The 16,400-nt window shown below is 45.3% G+C and overlaps 1 protein-coding gene across 2 annotated transcripts in view; it reads left to right on the top strand.

Moving 5' to 3' along the window:
* Positions 1-2,640: 2,640 nt before the first annotated feature.
* Positions 2,641-16,400, top strand: part of CHRDL1 (chordin like 1) — a 43,420-nt gene continuing 29,660 nt past the window's right edge. The window contains exons 1-4 of one of the 2 annotated variants that reach the window (XM_032196258.1): positions 2,641-2,810; positions 5,272-5,418; positions 6,920-7,032; positions 10,087-10,180. In XM_032196258.1, coding sequence (XP_032052149.1) covers positions 5,322-5,418; positions 6,920-7,032; positions 10,087-10,180 — 304 coding nt within the window. In that variant the 5' untranslated portion in view covers positions 2,641-2,810; positions 5,272-5,321. Of the gene's footprint in view, positions 2,811-5,200; positions 5,419-6,919; positions 7,033-10,086; positions 10,181-16,400 lie in introns of those variants that run through there. The other variant, XM_032196259.1, reaches the window with a different exon arrangement.

Raw genomic sequence — 16,400 nt, 5'->3', positions numbered from 1 at the left:
AAGGCTCTTTCAGCCAATTCTCTCCAATCTAGGTTTGCCAAAGAGTGGGAGCAGGTCTCCTTTTTGCATAGTTCAGTGTTCAGCAAAGGTCTTACACCTGAATTAGTATCTCCAGAAGCCACCAGATACCGTCACCTCTGAACCAGCTTCGCAGGATGCAGTGTAAAGTGCTGGCATCTGCAGTGACCTTCACAAGGCACTCTTCAGGCCAAATAAGCAATTTCTCTTCAAAGAACCTCTCTGCAAAAGAGTTCGGGTCCCAGACTATAGAAAATATTTGATTTCTCATTACTATTATGCTGACTATGCATAAAGAGTACTACAAGGACTACTGCTGTCCTTATCCATGCACACCAGACTTTGTACCAGCACGGAGGAGGCCGTGCGGGGGAGGGATGTGGTCTAGGGGAGGCTGAGAGGGGTGGGCAGTGTGGCAGGTAAGTGGGTCTGGAGGATGCCCAGGTAGCAAACCCGAGCTCTGCCAAGCACCAGGCTGTGCCTACCAGTCACACAGATGCCATAAAACCAAACTCTGGAGCCTCTGTACAAGGACCTGTGGATTCCTGCCCACAAAGATCTGCAACCTCTTTTCCTTCCTAGACAGAATTGCAAACTGTGTGTTTGGTCTTAAGTAACACTGAGGACAACAGATACTCACACCCCCCAGGAAGCTTAATGCCTTTTGAAAAGCTCACCATATGAACACTCACTTTGCCTGCTGCCAGCCATAAAGAGAATAAGGCTTCTGAGCAGCAACATCGGCAACAGAGCAACAGCCCAGCACAGAGACCCCAGCCCTCACCCGCAGCAGTGGCACGGGATTTCAGAAAATCAAAACATCCTACCCGAATTGTGAGAGCCCACGCAATGCCCCTTTTCTATAAAGTAACATCATTTTAATGATGTTACCGAGGGCATTTCAGTGTCTCGTTAACTCCTCTGAAATCTGACGTCTATCAGTTTAGCTCTCTCTACCTAATGCTGGAGGGACTGGATTCTTTTTTGGTTTGGATGGAGAACTACCAGGTGTGGAGTCTCCAGCACAACTTCAGCCTCCTGTGAGGAGTGGGATAAAAGAGCAGAGCTTCAGTTGTAAATGCTGCACTAGATCCAAGAAACAGCTCTGGCGATGCAATCTGGTCTCGATCCAGAGCTGTGTAGGGGTGTTCAGAGCCTACCACATCCTGCTGGCCCACCCCAGGAACAAACTCCTTCCCGTTCACAGCAAGAGCTTTATCTCATTTGACTTCGCTGCCCTTCGGCGTTACACCCTTCACTTTGCCACCTCTTGGTGGGGTGTGAGCCCAGTTTCTGAGATATGATCGGTCTTAAAGGGGTCCTGGATCAGGATTTACCCCGGGGGAGATTTGCTATTACCCCACACCCAGCACCTGGCAGCCAAGGGCAGCTCCTAGGCAAGTCCCCGCACCCGGGGTCAGTGCCAGCGGGAGGACTCGGGCGGGCTCTGGCTCTTTGCAGCGTGTGACGGGACTGGCGCCGTCGCAGCTCCCGGTGCACACGCTATCTGCACGCCGTGTACCTCGCCAGCTGAGCCCACGCAGCCCAGCCCGGTGCAGCAGCTCAGTAGCAGCGCTGCTGCAGCCCCACCACGCCGAAGGGGGGTGCGTACACTTCTCCCAGGAGCGTGCTCGTACCTTGGCAGGGCCAGGACTTGCACAGCCCAGACTCTGCTTTCAAGCGCAAATTACAAGAATATTTCTGATTCACAATAACCACTTTTTTTTTTTTTTTCCATTTGCCCATTCTTATGTCACCAGGGGCTCCTCCAAAACTATCAGCCTGTGGCAGCAGCTTAACTCCAGAATGCAGCTTCTTTTTATTTCCCTTTTTAACATTAAGAGGTATAATACTGCTTTTTGCTAACACACAGCTCTGATTGCTCGTGAAGTCACACCAGATCGCCCTTAGAAAGCCACCTCCTCTCCTCGTGCCACAACAAGGTTTCACCACGTGCTGTACTTTCGCTGTTTCATTAAAATGGAAGAAATGACAAGTTCTGCTCAGTTTTCAACCGCCTGACCTCCCAGCAGTGCTCCCCAAACACCCCGCTCCCAAACTGGGGGAAACAGGTTGGCGTTTCTTTCTCCGCACGGTGTCTTTTCATCCCTCGCCCTTTTTCTCAGACCATTTGTCGAGGGTTGACCGCTCGCTTCTTATGAGTTACACGGGCTAAAACCAGAGGGAGCGGGGCCGTTTGACCGAGCACGAAACGTCACGAGCCAGGGGGTTCATTCAGCCCCTCCGGGTGACCCCGAAACCTCCCGAGGGAACACCCGACAAGGAGGGGAGGGGGGGGCTCGCCTCTGCGGGCGGCGGGGCTGCACCCGACCAGCAGGGGGGGGGGCTCGCAGGTGGCGGCCGCGACCCCCCGGCCCCCCGGGCGCCCCCCGGCTCCCCCCCGGAGGAGCAAACTCCACCCCGGGCCGCGGCCCCGGGGCCGGGCGGCGGCAGAGGAGGGGGCCGGGGCGGGAGGCGGATCGCCGGGCCGCTGCCTCCCAGCGCCGCTCCTCCCGCTGCTCCCAGTGCCGCCGCGGCTGCAGCGGGCTGCCGGGGCACGGCCGAGCATCCTCGGGCCGCCGGCAGCGGCAGGAGGCGGCAGGTGGCCCGGGGCTCGGCGTGGTGCGGCCCCAGCTCCTCGTCCCCAGCTCCTGGGGGTCGGGGACCGGCTGCGGGACCCCCGCGTCCTCCCTCCCCGTCCCGTCCCTTTCCCCGGCAGCCCCGAAAGGGCGGGCGGAGATGCCGGCAACGTGAGCGGGGAGCGGAGCCCCCCGGCCCCAGCCCGGCCCCAGGTGGGTGAGTTCTTGCTTTGCTTCGCTTCGCTTTGCTCTGCTTCGCTTCGCTTTGCTTTGCTTCGCTTCGCTTCTCTTCCCTCGCCGAGCCCCGGAGCCTCGGAGCCGGGGCTGACCCCGCTGCCGGCCCCATCCCCGCCGCGGATGCGCCCCGAAGCACGGCCGGGTGCCCCCAGCCCCGGGGCTCGGGCAGCGAGGTGCCCCCGGCCGGCTCCTCGCAGGGCGAGGCGTGAAAAAGAGGAGCCGGGAGCCTGGGCTCGGTGAGGAGCCGCGTCCCTGCGGGTCCCCGCGGTGCCCGCGCTGCGCGGAGAGCACGCCGATGGTGAACAGGTTAATAGAGCGGGGCTGCGCTGAGCCGGGGGGAGTTTTCGGGACGTTGCCCTTTGGGGATGTAAAGGGAGTGTGCTAATAGGGAAAAGTATGCGCTTATATTTGGAGTAACAACAAGACCGAAATTAAAGAGAATTAAGGAAGACATCAAAAGTCCCCGTCCCGTTGCTGCTGTTAACTCCTCCATTTCACTGCCGGGAAGCGCTCCTGAGCGTACGCAACCCCAATTTCCAAACGTTCCTCCTTTGGAAGACGTGACGTGTAAAATGGATGGGTTTCTAAGCTCCATCTATTCGAGCTAGCCGAGCTAGCCGACAGGTAAAGTGCTGCACAAAGGATTATTGTGCTCCGTTTATAAATATTGTTTGCTTAAGCAACCCCCAAGAAGGCCGAAGTATTTGACCGTTCGTATTTCTGCCAGTCCCGCTGATGTGCTACTGTTGTTCTCAGCGATGTCCTGAGACTAAACTGCAAGGTTTTCATTTTAAACAAGTTTTTAGAAGTTTGTTTGGCTTGAAAGTCTCCTGTGTGATTTGAACATGTTGAAAGGAAAAAGTGACTTAAACCTTTCTTCTGAAATGGGAATATTATTTTCAGCTTCCAAAATAAATGGAAAGTTATATTTTGTTACTGCCATAGGGAGTGTGCTTTGAAAACAGCATTATGTTTTTGAATGCTTTCAGATGCAGTCTGCATTATTTTGAATGACCCCACTGAACAGAGAGCTCGCTGAAGAGAGACGTGTTAGTTAGGGCACATATCCATTTTGTTGTGGTTGGGGAATATGTAGAGAACCTCCCGACAGTAAAGGTAATAAAAACACTGATAAAGGATCCCCTACTCTTTGTTAGGGTATCCTAGAGCACAATAGTTTTAATAGGAAGATTTTTTAAGTGGCTGTTAACTTACAGTGCCTTCTCCATTCTTCTTACAACGGTTGATTTCTCTAAGCTCTCCACCACTTAATCTCGAATACACATACCTGGATTATTCTTTCTGCTTTGCTTATCTGTCAGCTGAAACACACTCATGTACAGTTCTAGTATTTACATGAAATCTGAAGAGGTCAAATTAGTTTACGAAGCTGATTGTTTATTTTTCCAATAGTGAATCTTTTTTTTTGAACTTTTATAAAACTGTGAATCCACTTCAAGACTCTTAAAACCAAATCTTTTCTACATTGTAAATTGTGGACAAATGTATGCTGTGAAGATAATGCTTTTGCAGTGAATGTCTGATAAGCAGTAAAGCATCTTCAGATTTCCTAAATTAGAATTTTACATTAGCTATCATCAATAAGTTTTACCTTAGTTATTTACATTTCTCCCTGTTTTATTCATTATAAAATAATTCATCTTTTAAAAGCCAGAAAAAGATAGAGAATGGTGCTTGCAGCAAATACGATCCCATCTCAGCACCTCTCAGAGAATACATTAGGCTTTGCTCCACGTGCAAGACTTTGACACTGAGGATCTACAAGGTGGAAGGGGACACGTTTCTTCCCCTATTGTACTTACAGATTTCAAGGCAACGAACGGGTTAACACTAGAAAAATTAATTATACCCAATCCCAGAACAATAGTAGTTGGGAGATGGGAGGAGGGGTGAGTTGAATAGTGGTGGGAGCCTGTTAGATTCAGTGAGGAAAACTCCCCTCGCCCAGAGCCTGGCCAGCATTTCACCCAAAGCAGGGATTTCCACAGTGCAGGGCCAATATACCAGGTAAACGCAAGGGTAATTTTACAATGAGACAAACATGTTATCACTGACACCTGTATTTCCTAAATTACACCCAAAAGAGCTGTTCTACAAGAAAATCTCCCAACCTATTTTTCTTGTGTAAGAATTTAGATTGCTTACATGCCAGATTTCTCCCCTTTGGAATCAAACAGGACTTGATGTCCACTAGATGTCCACTTTTCAGCTTTCATGAATGAGAGTGTGGTCCCTTTTCCAAAAACGGGATGATTTGAGGCCAAAGATGTTTCCATGCAATGCAGATCTATGATATTGACAGATTTTTTGCTTCCTGCAGTTTAGGATTGCTGGGTGCTGGCCGAAGGCATGTCAGAGAATTTAAGTTATCTTTCAGGATTCTAGTTTAATTCATTTCATGTTTTCTTCCCGACAGCTGAACATTCTCTACCTTGGAGGCTTTTTCTCTCCCTTTTGTTGATAAAGATGAGAAAAAAGTGGAGATTGGAGGATTTTCATTTTATCTTTTTTGGTGTGGTCTGTCTCCTTTTCGTAGATGGAGGTAAACTAGAACAAGTAAAACGTAAGTAGACTTCTAAACAAAGCCTTCACATTCACTCAAACCTGACATTTTCCTGCTATTTGACAAATGTGGATCAGAAAAGATTTTCAAACAAGAATGTCCTAAACTGCAGGACTGCATTCAAAACCTTCTACCATTCTTCCTCCTCCTAATCCCGCGTTTAGTGGAATCAGGTCACACCCATGTTTGGGGCACATTTTCCTAAAGCTGTACAGGTTTCACTGCTTCATAAAGAACATAACACATCAGTTGGAGAATCTGTTTTATTTCAAATACCCTGAATCAAGAGAGTGCTTAATTCTATTTTAGTGACCTCTGTAAACATCTGACAGATTATCTGGATTTTGTCCCATGTGTAAGACTATTGTGCTGAGGTTTTCAGCTAGTGTAAAGCTCGTCCAAGACTGTTCCGTTCTGTTCCAAAAACAACCTCATATGAACTGGATTAGATACATCCTTTGAGAAAATTAAGAGTCTAAGCACTGTCAAAAACTTGATGAGAAGCATTGAAAAGAATACAAACAAAACACAGGGAATGCTTCTACAAAGCCTGTAGGAGTTACTGCCTGCTACAGCCGTGCCGCTCGCTATCTGGAATGCTCTCCCAACCTGTTCAGGCTGCATTTTGGCCATTTTCTTACAAAGCACATCGCTTGCCCTTAAGAAATTGTTAAAATTTTCAGCCTCACTGTCAGCAGCTTGTGCTTCTACAGATAGAGGAAAAGAGGAGAGGAAAAGAAGAAAGGAGAGGAGAGATTTCAATCCCTTCCTCTTGCTACTTTCTCGTAGCCCCGTAAATGTTAAGAATGTCCTTGCTGAGATTATCTCTTGGAAGGCAGGTATTTTGTTTGATACCCTGAAGCACCAGCTATACAGAGAGTGATGAATCAAACGGAATTCGGACATCATAAAGGTATGGCAAGGATTCCTCTCATGGCAACACAGAGAACCACATCCTTTTACTGAGGAGATTTGAGTTTTCTCTATGAAACTGGAATGTGACAGGGAGAGATGGGGCAGTGATGTCTGTAGGTAGACGGAAATCTGCAAAACTGTACCTGCAAAATTACAAGTATTTAATGAACATAAAGATCTTAATTTGGAAGCTGATGCGTGTCTAAATCAGCACAAATTGCTCTGAAATACTAGGACAAGCTTCTTTTATATCAGGTTCTTACAACGTGGAGATACTCCATGTGCAGTGTAAATGCAACGCATGGATCTTCCTTCTGTAGTCCCCTTGTTCAAAATCTCTGCTGTACAGCTTGAGATTTTCCTGAGTGCAGCCAGTTGCTTTGGTTTTGTAATGAAAAGGTTTAGTATATAAACCTGTCTGAGCAATCAAGCACTTCCATTTTGTTACCTAAATGGGATCTGAGCCTACGCTTTTGAAGCTCAAAGAATAAACACACCCTGTATGAAAGGCATTTTGTCAGCTATTTTCCAAGTATGGAATGGGATTGTTCATTCATAACTCTTTCAATTCTTCTCTGGTTTACAGATTCAGATACATACTGTGTGTTTCAAGACAAGAAGTACCGTGTAGGAGAAAGATGGCATCCTTACCTAGAACCCTATGGACTTGTTTACTGCGTTAATTGTCTCTGCTCAGAGGTAGGACTATCAAGCTATTCTCCCTACGACTTCTATTTGCTTAACTGGCCAGAATCCTCTGCATTATATCTACAATTTGACAAAGCCCAAACCAGTTTTCACTGGTGGGTCCTGATCATGCTGCAGGAAATAGAGGCAATGAAGGGAAAATGTCCTTGTGAAGGGAAAACATTAACAAAGAAGGCTAACAGTGGCAAAAATGCTTGTACAGTGTAGCCAAAAAAGCTCCTCAACTAGCCAGAAGCTCGATCAGTGCTGAGCATTACCCCTTGAATAATTAGACCCCACTACTTAAACACAATCCTTGTACTGCTGTCAGTACGGAGGATTATGTTGAACCCAAATTTCATTGTGTTCTGATGTACATACACTGCCCACGTCTTCTTAAAGGCATTTCCATAGTCAAAGCACCTGCTGCCTTAAAGTGTTGAAAAAACAGTGGATAATAACAATAAATGGATAATAACATTTGTAAGACTCTAGGAAGGAACAATGAGATGACAAAAAATGAGGAGTGGGCACAGAGGGCAGAGAGAATTGGCCAGGTTAGGAAAGGACAGGCCCTGGGCTACCATCAGTTGGTGCTTGATACCCAGACACAGCAGTCACAGACTCTCTAAGTATGTTGTACAGTGCTGGGAGGACAGGAGAATGAGAGCACAATATGTCCCTTGGAGTACTTTATAATGACTAACACATGAGACACTCCAGATGCTGAGTTTTGTCTGCTGTATTTAATGTAGAATACATTTTTCTTGGCTATTTCCTTCCCCTGCAAGTGTAAAATACTGGGCCCCTGTGCAGCATTTGCTCTGGGGGATCTGCTACTACAGCTCTGTGCAGAGATGCACAAACAGTAGTCCTGCAAGGTTGGCTGCCTCTCCCGTCTGTGCATCTGTGAGAGCAAAAGCATTGTGCTACAAAGAAAAAAGTCCCTGTGTAAAACAAAAAGGAGTTGCTGCTCACTTCTGCTGATCTATATGCAAAGTTGTAAACTCCCTCAGAGTCAGTATGTGATAAAACACTCATTACATTGCTGGAAAGCTGTGTCTTGGGTGGGGATGAAGTTCGCTAGAAACCCTGGAGATCTGGATACAAGTCATTGCTTAATGATTTTTAGGAAGATGTGACAGTGGAGGGATGGGAAAAACAGCAACCTACTCCTGCACACTTCAGAGGAAAGTAAAAACAAGCCCAGGGGTCTACATAACCGGTGTGACCAAAATTTCTTTTGTGGCCTCAAACGTCATGATCCATACGATCTCCACACAAAACAAGTGACACCAGCCAGGCAACAGAGAGAGATTTCTACACAGACACACACTTGAATGTTGAAGAGAAAGTTAAGACACATTAAGCAGCTAAACAGAGGCCAAATTATTCAGCCTGAGATTAAAAAAAAAAAAAAAAAAAAAAAAAGCATTCCTGGTTTTGTGTATGTAGTATTGTATTTTTACGAGTTATAATTTACATACTTAAACCAGAATAAACGTAAACAGAATTCAGTGTTCTTGCCCCATTCCTCCTTTCCTGCACACACACTGCCAACCGCCCCCTCCCTGGCCAGAGTCAGATCTGCAGACTTCAGGGGTTAAACCCAACGCTGTCCCCAGGCAGCACCACGCCGCAGCTCAGGAAGAGAGCTGCCTTGTTACCCGTCGTGTCGGGCGCAGGAACGCTTTCCATGGCCCTGACTCACGGAGCTTATGTCCCACGTTAGTCAGGAGGGCTTAGATTCCCAACTATCTCTGAAAATCTAGGCGTAAGATCAGTTAAATAGGTTTGCAGAAGCACCAAAAGTACATGTTCACCCAGGAGGTTCTGCAGGACGAGTAAATAAAAAGGGAGAGAGGCCACGGGACAGGCCAAGGAAGCGGCACGGAGCCAGCCTTTCTTCGGCAGCAGTGCTTCACGGGCTCTTGGACCCTGGTCTGCTGGGCAAGGAGCTGTGCAGGCCAATAACAGTCCTCATCCTGCAAAAGCCTGCAGCCTAGGACTTTCTCCCCTTTTATACAATCAGTACATTTAATCTCAATCACCATTGGAAACAGATGGCTATCATTTTAGTGTCTCTTTCTGGAGAAGATGCATAAATGTTCGTGGGTAGTAATGGCCTTACAGCATGGCTCCAGCCTGCGGTCTACAGGTATGGAGGAGTCAGGGGATTGCTTCGAAGGCGACGGCTAGAAAATCCTATACAATGGAAATCTAAGGGAGCCGGCACCTCTGCTGGAAACATTTCAGTGCTCCAGAAGACATATGAAAATGCAGTGGGTTTATTCCCGACACCACCTGAACCGACATAGTCACAGCACAGTCACAGCATAGTATCAATGCTCATGCTGAAAGATCTTTCTTGCTATAAACATGAGCAACTCAGAGCTAAATTAGGAGGATGAATTATAGATGGGAAATGGGAATCTGAAATGGATAGTCTTTTCTGGTTACAGACACTGGAGAAGGAAAATTCCCTGTGTTTTAATTATAAATCAAACTTAGATGTGGTCAAATAGAATATTATGTTAATGACATGAGTAATGAGCACTATTCCCAAGACTTGCTCATATTTCTTAGAAAAATGGCTACTTACCAACTGGTGTTCTTTGTCTACTGGGGAACCCATAAAATGAAAACAAAAGACTCTCCACAGTTTTCAGGAAAAATTACAGACACTATTGTCTCTTGTGGTCTTGAACTAACCCTCAGTAGGGGATATCTCAGAGACCTACCATTCATTATCTGTGTCTTAGTTTTGGAAATGCAATTTCCAAGCACAATCTGCTCAAAAGAAAACACAAATGAAGATTGTTGCAATCCATTTTTAGGCAATTGCTCTGATTTTAAGATTTGCATGGGTTTCTGTTACAATCTGACCCCCAGCTTAAATTCAGAGGCAGTGAAAGTAGTCTGGGCGTACGCTGGTGTGACAGGAACCAGAATGTTGTAAAATGGCATTTGTTTTTAAAATATCCAAACATAGAATAGATAACACAGACACTTGTAAGGTAGCCCGTTTCATTACATGTAAAGTATCGTATTATTTTCTGCCTGCAGAATGGAAATGTACTGTGCAGCAGAATAAGATGCCCGAGCCTACACTGTCCTTCCCCTGTGCATGTACCACAGCTGTGCTGCCCACGATGCCCAGGTAATTTATATTAATGACATTAATTCATATTAATGGCATTTTCCTTTCTGAAACAGCTATTTGATATGCTGAGTAACAGCAAAATGCAATGTCTGTGCTGGAAAACTTCTGTGAAGTAGACATCCTTCCATATCTATTTAGGTCATGAGAAGCTTGTCCTACAGTAATTTAGAGTATTTTCTGTGGTGATTGCTTTTTAGGAAATCAAAAGTATGTATCTGGGGAGGAATCAGGTACACCACCAAGCCCAGTCCCCTGCAGTCCTGGCAGAAGGTAGCAGAAGTTTCACAGATGGGGTCCATGGGCTATCTGCTCCCCACTCCTTCCCTTATCTCTAAACTCCATCACAATAAAACCCTATCCCACAAATTTCCTAGGTTTATGCTTTTGGCCCTTTTCATAAGAGCAGGCTAAAATACACGGCTATTCGCAATGGCTCTCTGTTAATGAGCAATTACAAATTGCTGTGGCAAACGTGCATTTGTATAGTATCACTGTACAACCAGTCTGGTAAATTTTGCCTTCTACATCTCATATCCAGGCATAGCTTCATTAGTAGGGACTGTTGTAAATCATAGAAGCAGTGCTGTGGAAGTTTATGACTATATAAATCCAATTGGATACTGTATAGTAAATTCCTCCAGACTGTACATTTATTATATGCTCATTATTAAGAGCTACTGTATGAAAGAGACTGGGCAGGATCTTTCATGAGGCTGTTACAGCATTCCCGACATGGCCTAATGGCTGGTAGATTTGACTGCAGCTTTTCCCTAAATGTCTGTCTTAGTGGCACCCCTCATTTCTTATAAAAGAGTATTCATGCAGCATCACAGAAAGGGGTTTTATTTGACTTTCTCCAGAGAGAGTTTCATTGTCTGAGGAAAGCAGCTGTTCCCTGACCAAAACCTGGGAGCAGGGGGCAGTTTGCAGTGGTGGACATGAGCACGAGTCAGTTTGCTGTTCAGCAGGGACTGGAGTGTGCTGGTCACACTTACTGGAGAGTAAATGGCACCCACTGGTAAATTTTTGGTAGGATTCATCTGTCCTGACAATTATACCCATCTGTCTATCAGCTGCCTACATCAATATCTGAGCTAAGTATCTAGAATCCTTTTTTAATCAGAGGGGAGGAGGAGCCTGTGCATAGCTCATCTGATGCCATGACAGAGATCTGAAGCATTTGAGTTGTATGCTGGAACTGCTGCTGTATTTCTGTGAGCTACAGCCAGAATTACAACACTGCTTTGGATACGGACAGCTACACTGTCACCGTATACAACTGAGGGAGATGAGCTCCGTCCTTCCTGAGGTCTGTTCCTGCCTTTGTCCCAGGGTACGAGGAGTCCAGGTACTGTAAGGTACTAACAGCGGTCAGTCCACAAGGCTGGGTTTCACACACACTGCAGCAGCACAGAATCATTAAGGCTGGAAAAGACCTCCAAGGTATCTGGTCCAACCATCCCCCTGCCACCACTATCACCCACTAACCATGTCCCTAAGGACACGTGCCTTTAAATACCAGTCATCATTCAAGAGGTGCAGAAGCTTCCCAAACACGATACATTCCTGCTCATCAGTACAGCACTGTTTTCTCCAAGACATTTCCTAGTGTTCAGTCTTTTTTATAGTTATACCCCAAGCACTGTGTCTTCCCATATACCTCTGTATAGTCAAAGAAAGCAACCTGATCCCATTTACAGAGGAAACAATTGGACGTATACCATAATTACAGTCAGCATGCCTTAATGGCTTTCTGCTCACAGGGGCAGTCTCCCAACAGTTCTCAGAACAGTTTTCTCCACAGTAGCCTTCTATTGCCATGATGTACCCCAGCAACGAGCCTGAAACCTCAAGTTTGTTTCTCCTGTCATTAGTGGTTTTATTGGTGGCAGCCAAGTCTCAGGAGCAGTCTGCAGGTCCCCAAAAGATTTGAATTAACTTAGGCTGCAGCTAGACTTCACCTTCTCGTCTAGCTCTGACTTACTGGGATACTGGTTGCACTTGGATGTGTTATGGTCAGTTTGACTGTGACTTTGGCATGCTGTCAGCCACCTCTGGCTCAGGATGTTATATTCTCACTTTCAGTTGAGATAACTATTGGACATTCTTTGGGTATTTTCACTCTTCTTGCGTTGTGGGACAAGATTCATCCCATGCATCTTTAGGTCTAGTATTTCGGCATCTAATTGATGGTAGGGTTTTAGATACGATGGTCTAATACACAGGGAGGAAAGACTGTAAGGGAGTATCTTTTATTTGACCAACTAGTACTGTTAGATAAAATAGTAAGATGCTAGGAACATGAACATCACTTCAGTTTTCAGATCAAAAGAAAGAGTGGTGTGCCCAAAAGCTCGTCTGTTTTTCCAACTAATCTAAACTCCATTTGGCAAGGGAATCATCTAGATACCCTTTACAGCTGTTGGAAACACACCGTCCCCAGAGGGTGATTCATCCTGTTATCCAGAATGAAAAGAATTTTTCCCTGGAGATGCCTGTCTCTCTCTGCACTGATTACTGAGGGAGCACAGGCAACTAGCGTATGCTAGATGCTTACTTTTTTGACAGCTAAAGTTAAATCAGAGAAATTCCACTCTCGGTATGTAATTAACAATTGGGGGCAGGACCAGTTGTTTTTTTATGCGTCTCTGTACAGTATTTAATATAGAAACACAAATGCTTCTGGATTGATTGTTTCTGCTTCAAGTGCTCTTTGGCAGCAAACTCAGTGTTTTTTGTTTGTGTTTTTTTTTTTTCTTTTTTTCTGTTCATGGGGATGTAAACGTGATACCAGTCAAGATTTTAAAACATTCCTCATTAACCTAGGAAGAGTAAGGAGCTCTGTAAACTCTCCAATCCTATCAAATTAAATTTTTGCCATTTGATGACACGGTCATCAGCTAGATTTTCGTACTGTGTGTTTAAACCAATAAATTCAGAAAATTATCAGAATAAGCCTTTCCTGAATTGTGATCCTTTATCTGCTCTCCGCTCCTAGGATCTAAGTATAGTCTACGTGCTACGTATATGATGGGCTGTTGAGCTGCTAGCTGGTGGAAGCTCATTAAAAACAGGATTGCCACTAAGCTTCATTTTTTCCCCTAATTGAATCTGTAATTCACATAGATCTGCACCAATGTTAGGCAAAACAGCACAAGGGATTTCTTGTGATTTCAGGGGTTATTTGCATTCTGCTTTCTGCAGTGAGTATGCGTATCATAGTCAGATGCTCTGTCGTCAGTGGTAAATGTTCATGCCTGATCTGAATAGGAATTTCAAGCATTCCTATACGTCTTATGCCAGCTTTCAATTTCTGTGTGTCCAGCAAACAATGTCTTGTGTGCAGCATCCCATGCTATGGAGGAATGTCATTTCTCTGGTTCTCCCAATTATTTTTTGATGGAAGGTGTCTGAGCTGTGGCCCTCTAGCCATTCATCTAACTGCTTTCGTAAATACTCATGAAGTTCTGTCACTTATGTTTCTCCTCCGATTTTCAAGCTACATTTCAGAAAAGAGTACTGCTAGCCACAGTGACTTTGGGCTCTTCCTCCTGGCTTTTCTACAGGCCTTGTAGAGCGTAACTGCCCAAATAACTGCCTCCTTATTTAACAAAGCAGAGGTAATGCCAGGAGTCAGCGACTTTTGTTGGAAACTGAACTTCATAACCACCTAAGTGGAGGAGCTGTTGAAGGGATTCCTTTGAGAAAAGTTGGCACTGCTCTCCCTTTGGAATTAATGTCTCCCGCATCCATAGTGACACTGGCCTTGCTGACACAAAGAGATGCAGTGTTTGTATCCTGTCTCCCTGGCACCAGCTACCAAGAATCTTAAGTAGTTGTCAGACATATGTTATGAAACATCTTCTACTTTTCACCAGCGGTTCATCCCACCAGCTTCTGCCACAGAGTCATTGCTAGCTTTTTCGCATCTTTTCAAAACTTATCCTTCAACTATTTTGTTTTACTATCTGAATTAGATTCTTATCTTCACACACACAGCATCAAAACAAAAAGCTAGCTTCGCGTTCCTTGGGACCCTTTTTACACAGATTAGTGAGATCCAAAAGGACATCACATGCTCTGGGACTCCTTCTAGCAACCTCCGGTCAGATTGCTAAACTGGGCTAAAGAGTTATCGGCTCAGCTGGATCCATAATCATACATCTGATCACAGCAGCAGAGCTTGAATTCTTTCCTTCCACCTCAGGATGCTGCAAGCATCATCAGAGGAGAGGTGCTTTGGGGAGAGAATTTGCCACCATTCTTAGGGCAGGATCAGCTCTAGAGCAGATGAGACCTGCTACCTCCTTTCGTGAAAATAAACTTCACGTACAAGCTCTCAACATTTAGTTGCAGCTGTCTTCTGTGGCACTCCTGTGCACTACCACGGACTACTTCCTTTACAAATGGAACATTTATTCTAAGTTGTTTCATTTCTACATGGAATAATTGCGACTCATAGCATGTAGCGTCTAGTTTTAGGTCAGAAGTTTTTGAGTACACTCTGAAATACGTAAATGGAGGATGCTGATGTCAGAAGTAAAAATGCACGCTGCAGGATTGAGAAAGGGTTTCCATATTCCATTTGCTGGTTCGATTTCTCAGCAGATAAGGCTGCATACTGAGGTATGAATCAGCCCATCTGGCTCCAGTATTTTTAAGCTTGCTGCCCCGACTAAACACACTGGCTTCCAGGAACGTTCATGATTAGTAACACATTTGAGTTTAAGCTCTTTTGGTACTATGACTTTTCTGTATCAAATTCAAAGCGCTTTTCTGATGTACTTCTCGTTGTTCTTTAGATATTGAAATAACAAAATGCCAGGTGGTACCTATACAAACAGTTGGACTAAATACATAGACGGACCAAATCAGGTGTCTCACAATAGTGATCTGACAACATCACCTAAAATATGTGAGGCTATGATTGCATGGTAGGCTGCAGCATGACCTAGTAATACCCATACCTTTGAACTAGCTGCTTCAGACCCTGGAAGCAACCTAGGTAGGACAGTGCAGAACTCACTGCAGTGCAACGCTCTCTCGAGAAGCAGGAAAAATCAGCCTGCGAGGAGCTCAGCACTACCTGCACTTGGTTCCTTCCAGCAGCCGAGCCAGTCCAGGGAACACACTGCATTTGGTAGTGCTGATGGTTGTACAGACTCAGTCTTGCACCATGCTGAGTACATACAACACCTCTAGACCTGATATAGATCATATATGTAAACAGAGAACTATGTGGATAGTACAGTGCATCTTGCACTGAATTACAACCAAAATCTTCAACCTGGGCAGCTGGAAGGCTCTGGTGGAATGGTTTTCCTCTGCAGGATGCACATACAACAAAGCATTTGGAGAATACGTTCTGATTTCTATCCAGCTCACACACAAGGGCTCCCAGGCTCTCAGTTGCAGTTTTCCCACTCCTCTGTTCAGAAAAAAACAATCTACTTCATGAATGTTTGGGGAGGGGGGGAAGGAAGGCACAGAGGTTTCACATACATGTAGCTCAACTATTGCATCACACCGGCCATTAGGATTGGAGGAGTTCCAACATCAGACCGAAGTGTCACCTACAAAGTCCAATCTGCCAGTGATGGAGTAGTGCACCACAGGTACAGCTGAAAGTCCCTAGAAGTGGCTCCATACAAAACACAGTGCTAAAAAAGTGAGGAAAAAGAAAACTCAGTATGCAGAAAGAGATTTGTGTAGAATTACTGTTGGAATACAAGAGTGGGGAAACATACGGAATAATTGACATCATTGAATCAGCTGCAATACCTGAAAGTCCTGCAGGTTTTATTCTTTCCTCATACAACGTTGTCCACAGGTAGGAAGCAGCTGAATTCTCTGACAGACAACAAAAAAGTTAGACTCCTGAAAATCTTGAACATTTGAAATCCACAGAATATTTATATATTCTGTAAGTGATGTCTGGTATGTGATGGATTCATAGCCACCTTAGCAGTGAGTCCTACTAGGAGTGTTTTGCTGGCACCAAGGAATAGACAACTGGCACTTCAGGAACAGTCAATTGACAGAAATATGATTTGGGCACTACAGGCACACCTCAGATTTTAGAGCTGGCCATGTTCTCAGCATCCTGTCTACTTCTAAGCATCATGTCACATGTCTGACATGAGCTTCAGTTCAGGGGAGAAACACTCCATACTCAGCTCCCCTTCAGTGTTCACCTCTGCCATCCCTTGTTACTTTG

Source organism: Aythya fuligula, chromosome 13 (genome assembly GCF_009819795.1).
Source record: "Aythya fuligula isolate bAytFul2 chromosome 13, bAytFul2.pri, whole genome shotgun sequence".
In the NCBI taxonomy this organism is placed as follows: domain Eukaryota; kingdom Metazoa; phylum Chordata; class Aves; order Anseriformes; family Anatidae; genus Aythya; species Aythya fuligula.
The sequence above is the reverse complement of the archived record's forward strand: the minus strand, read 5'-3'. Positions and strand labels throughout refer to the sequence as shown.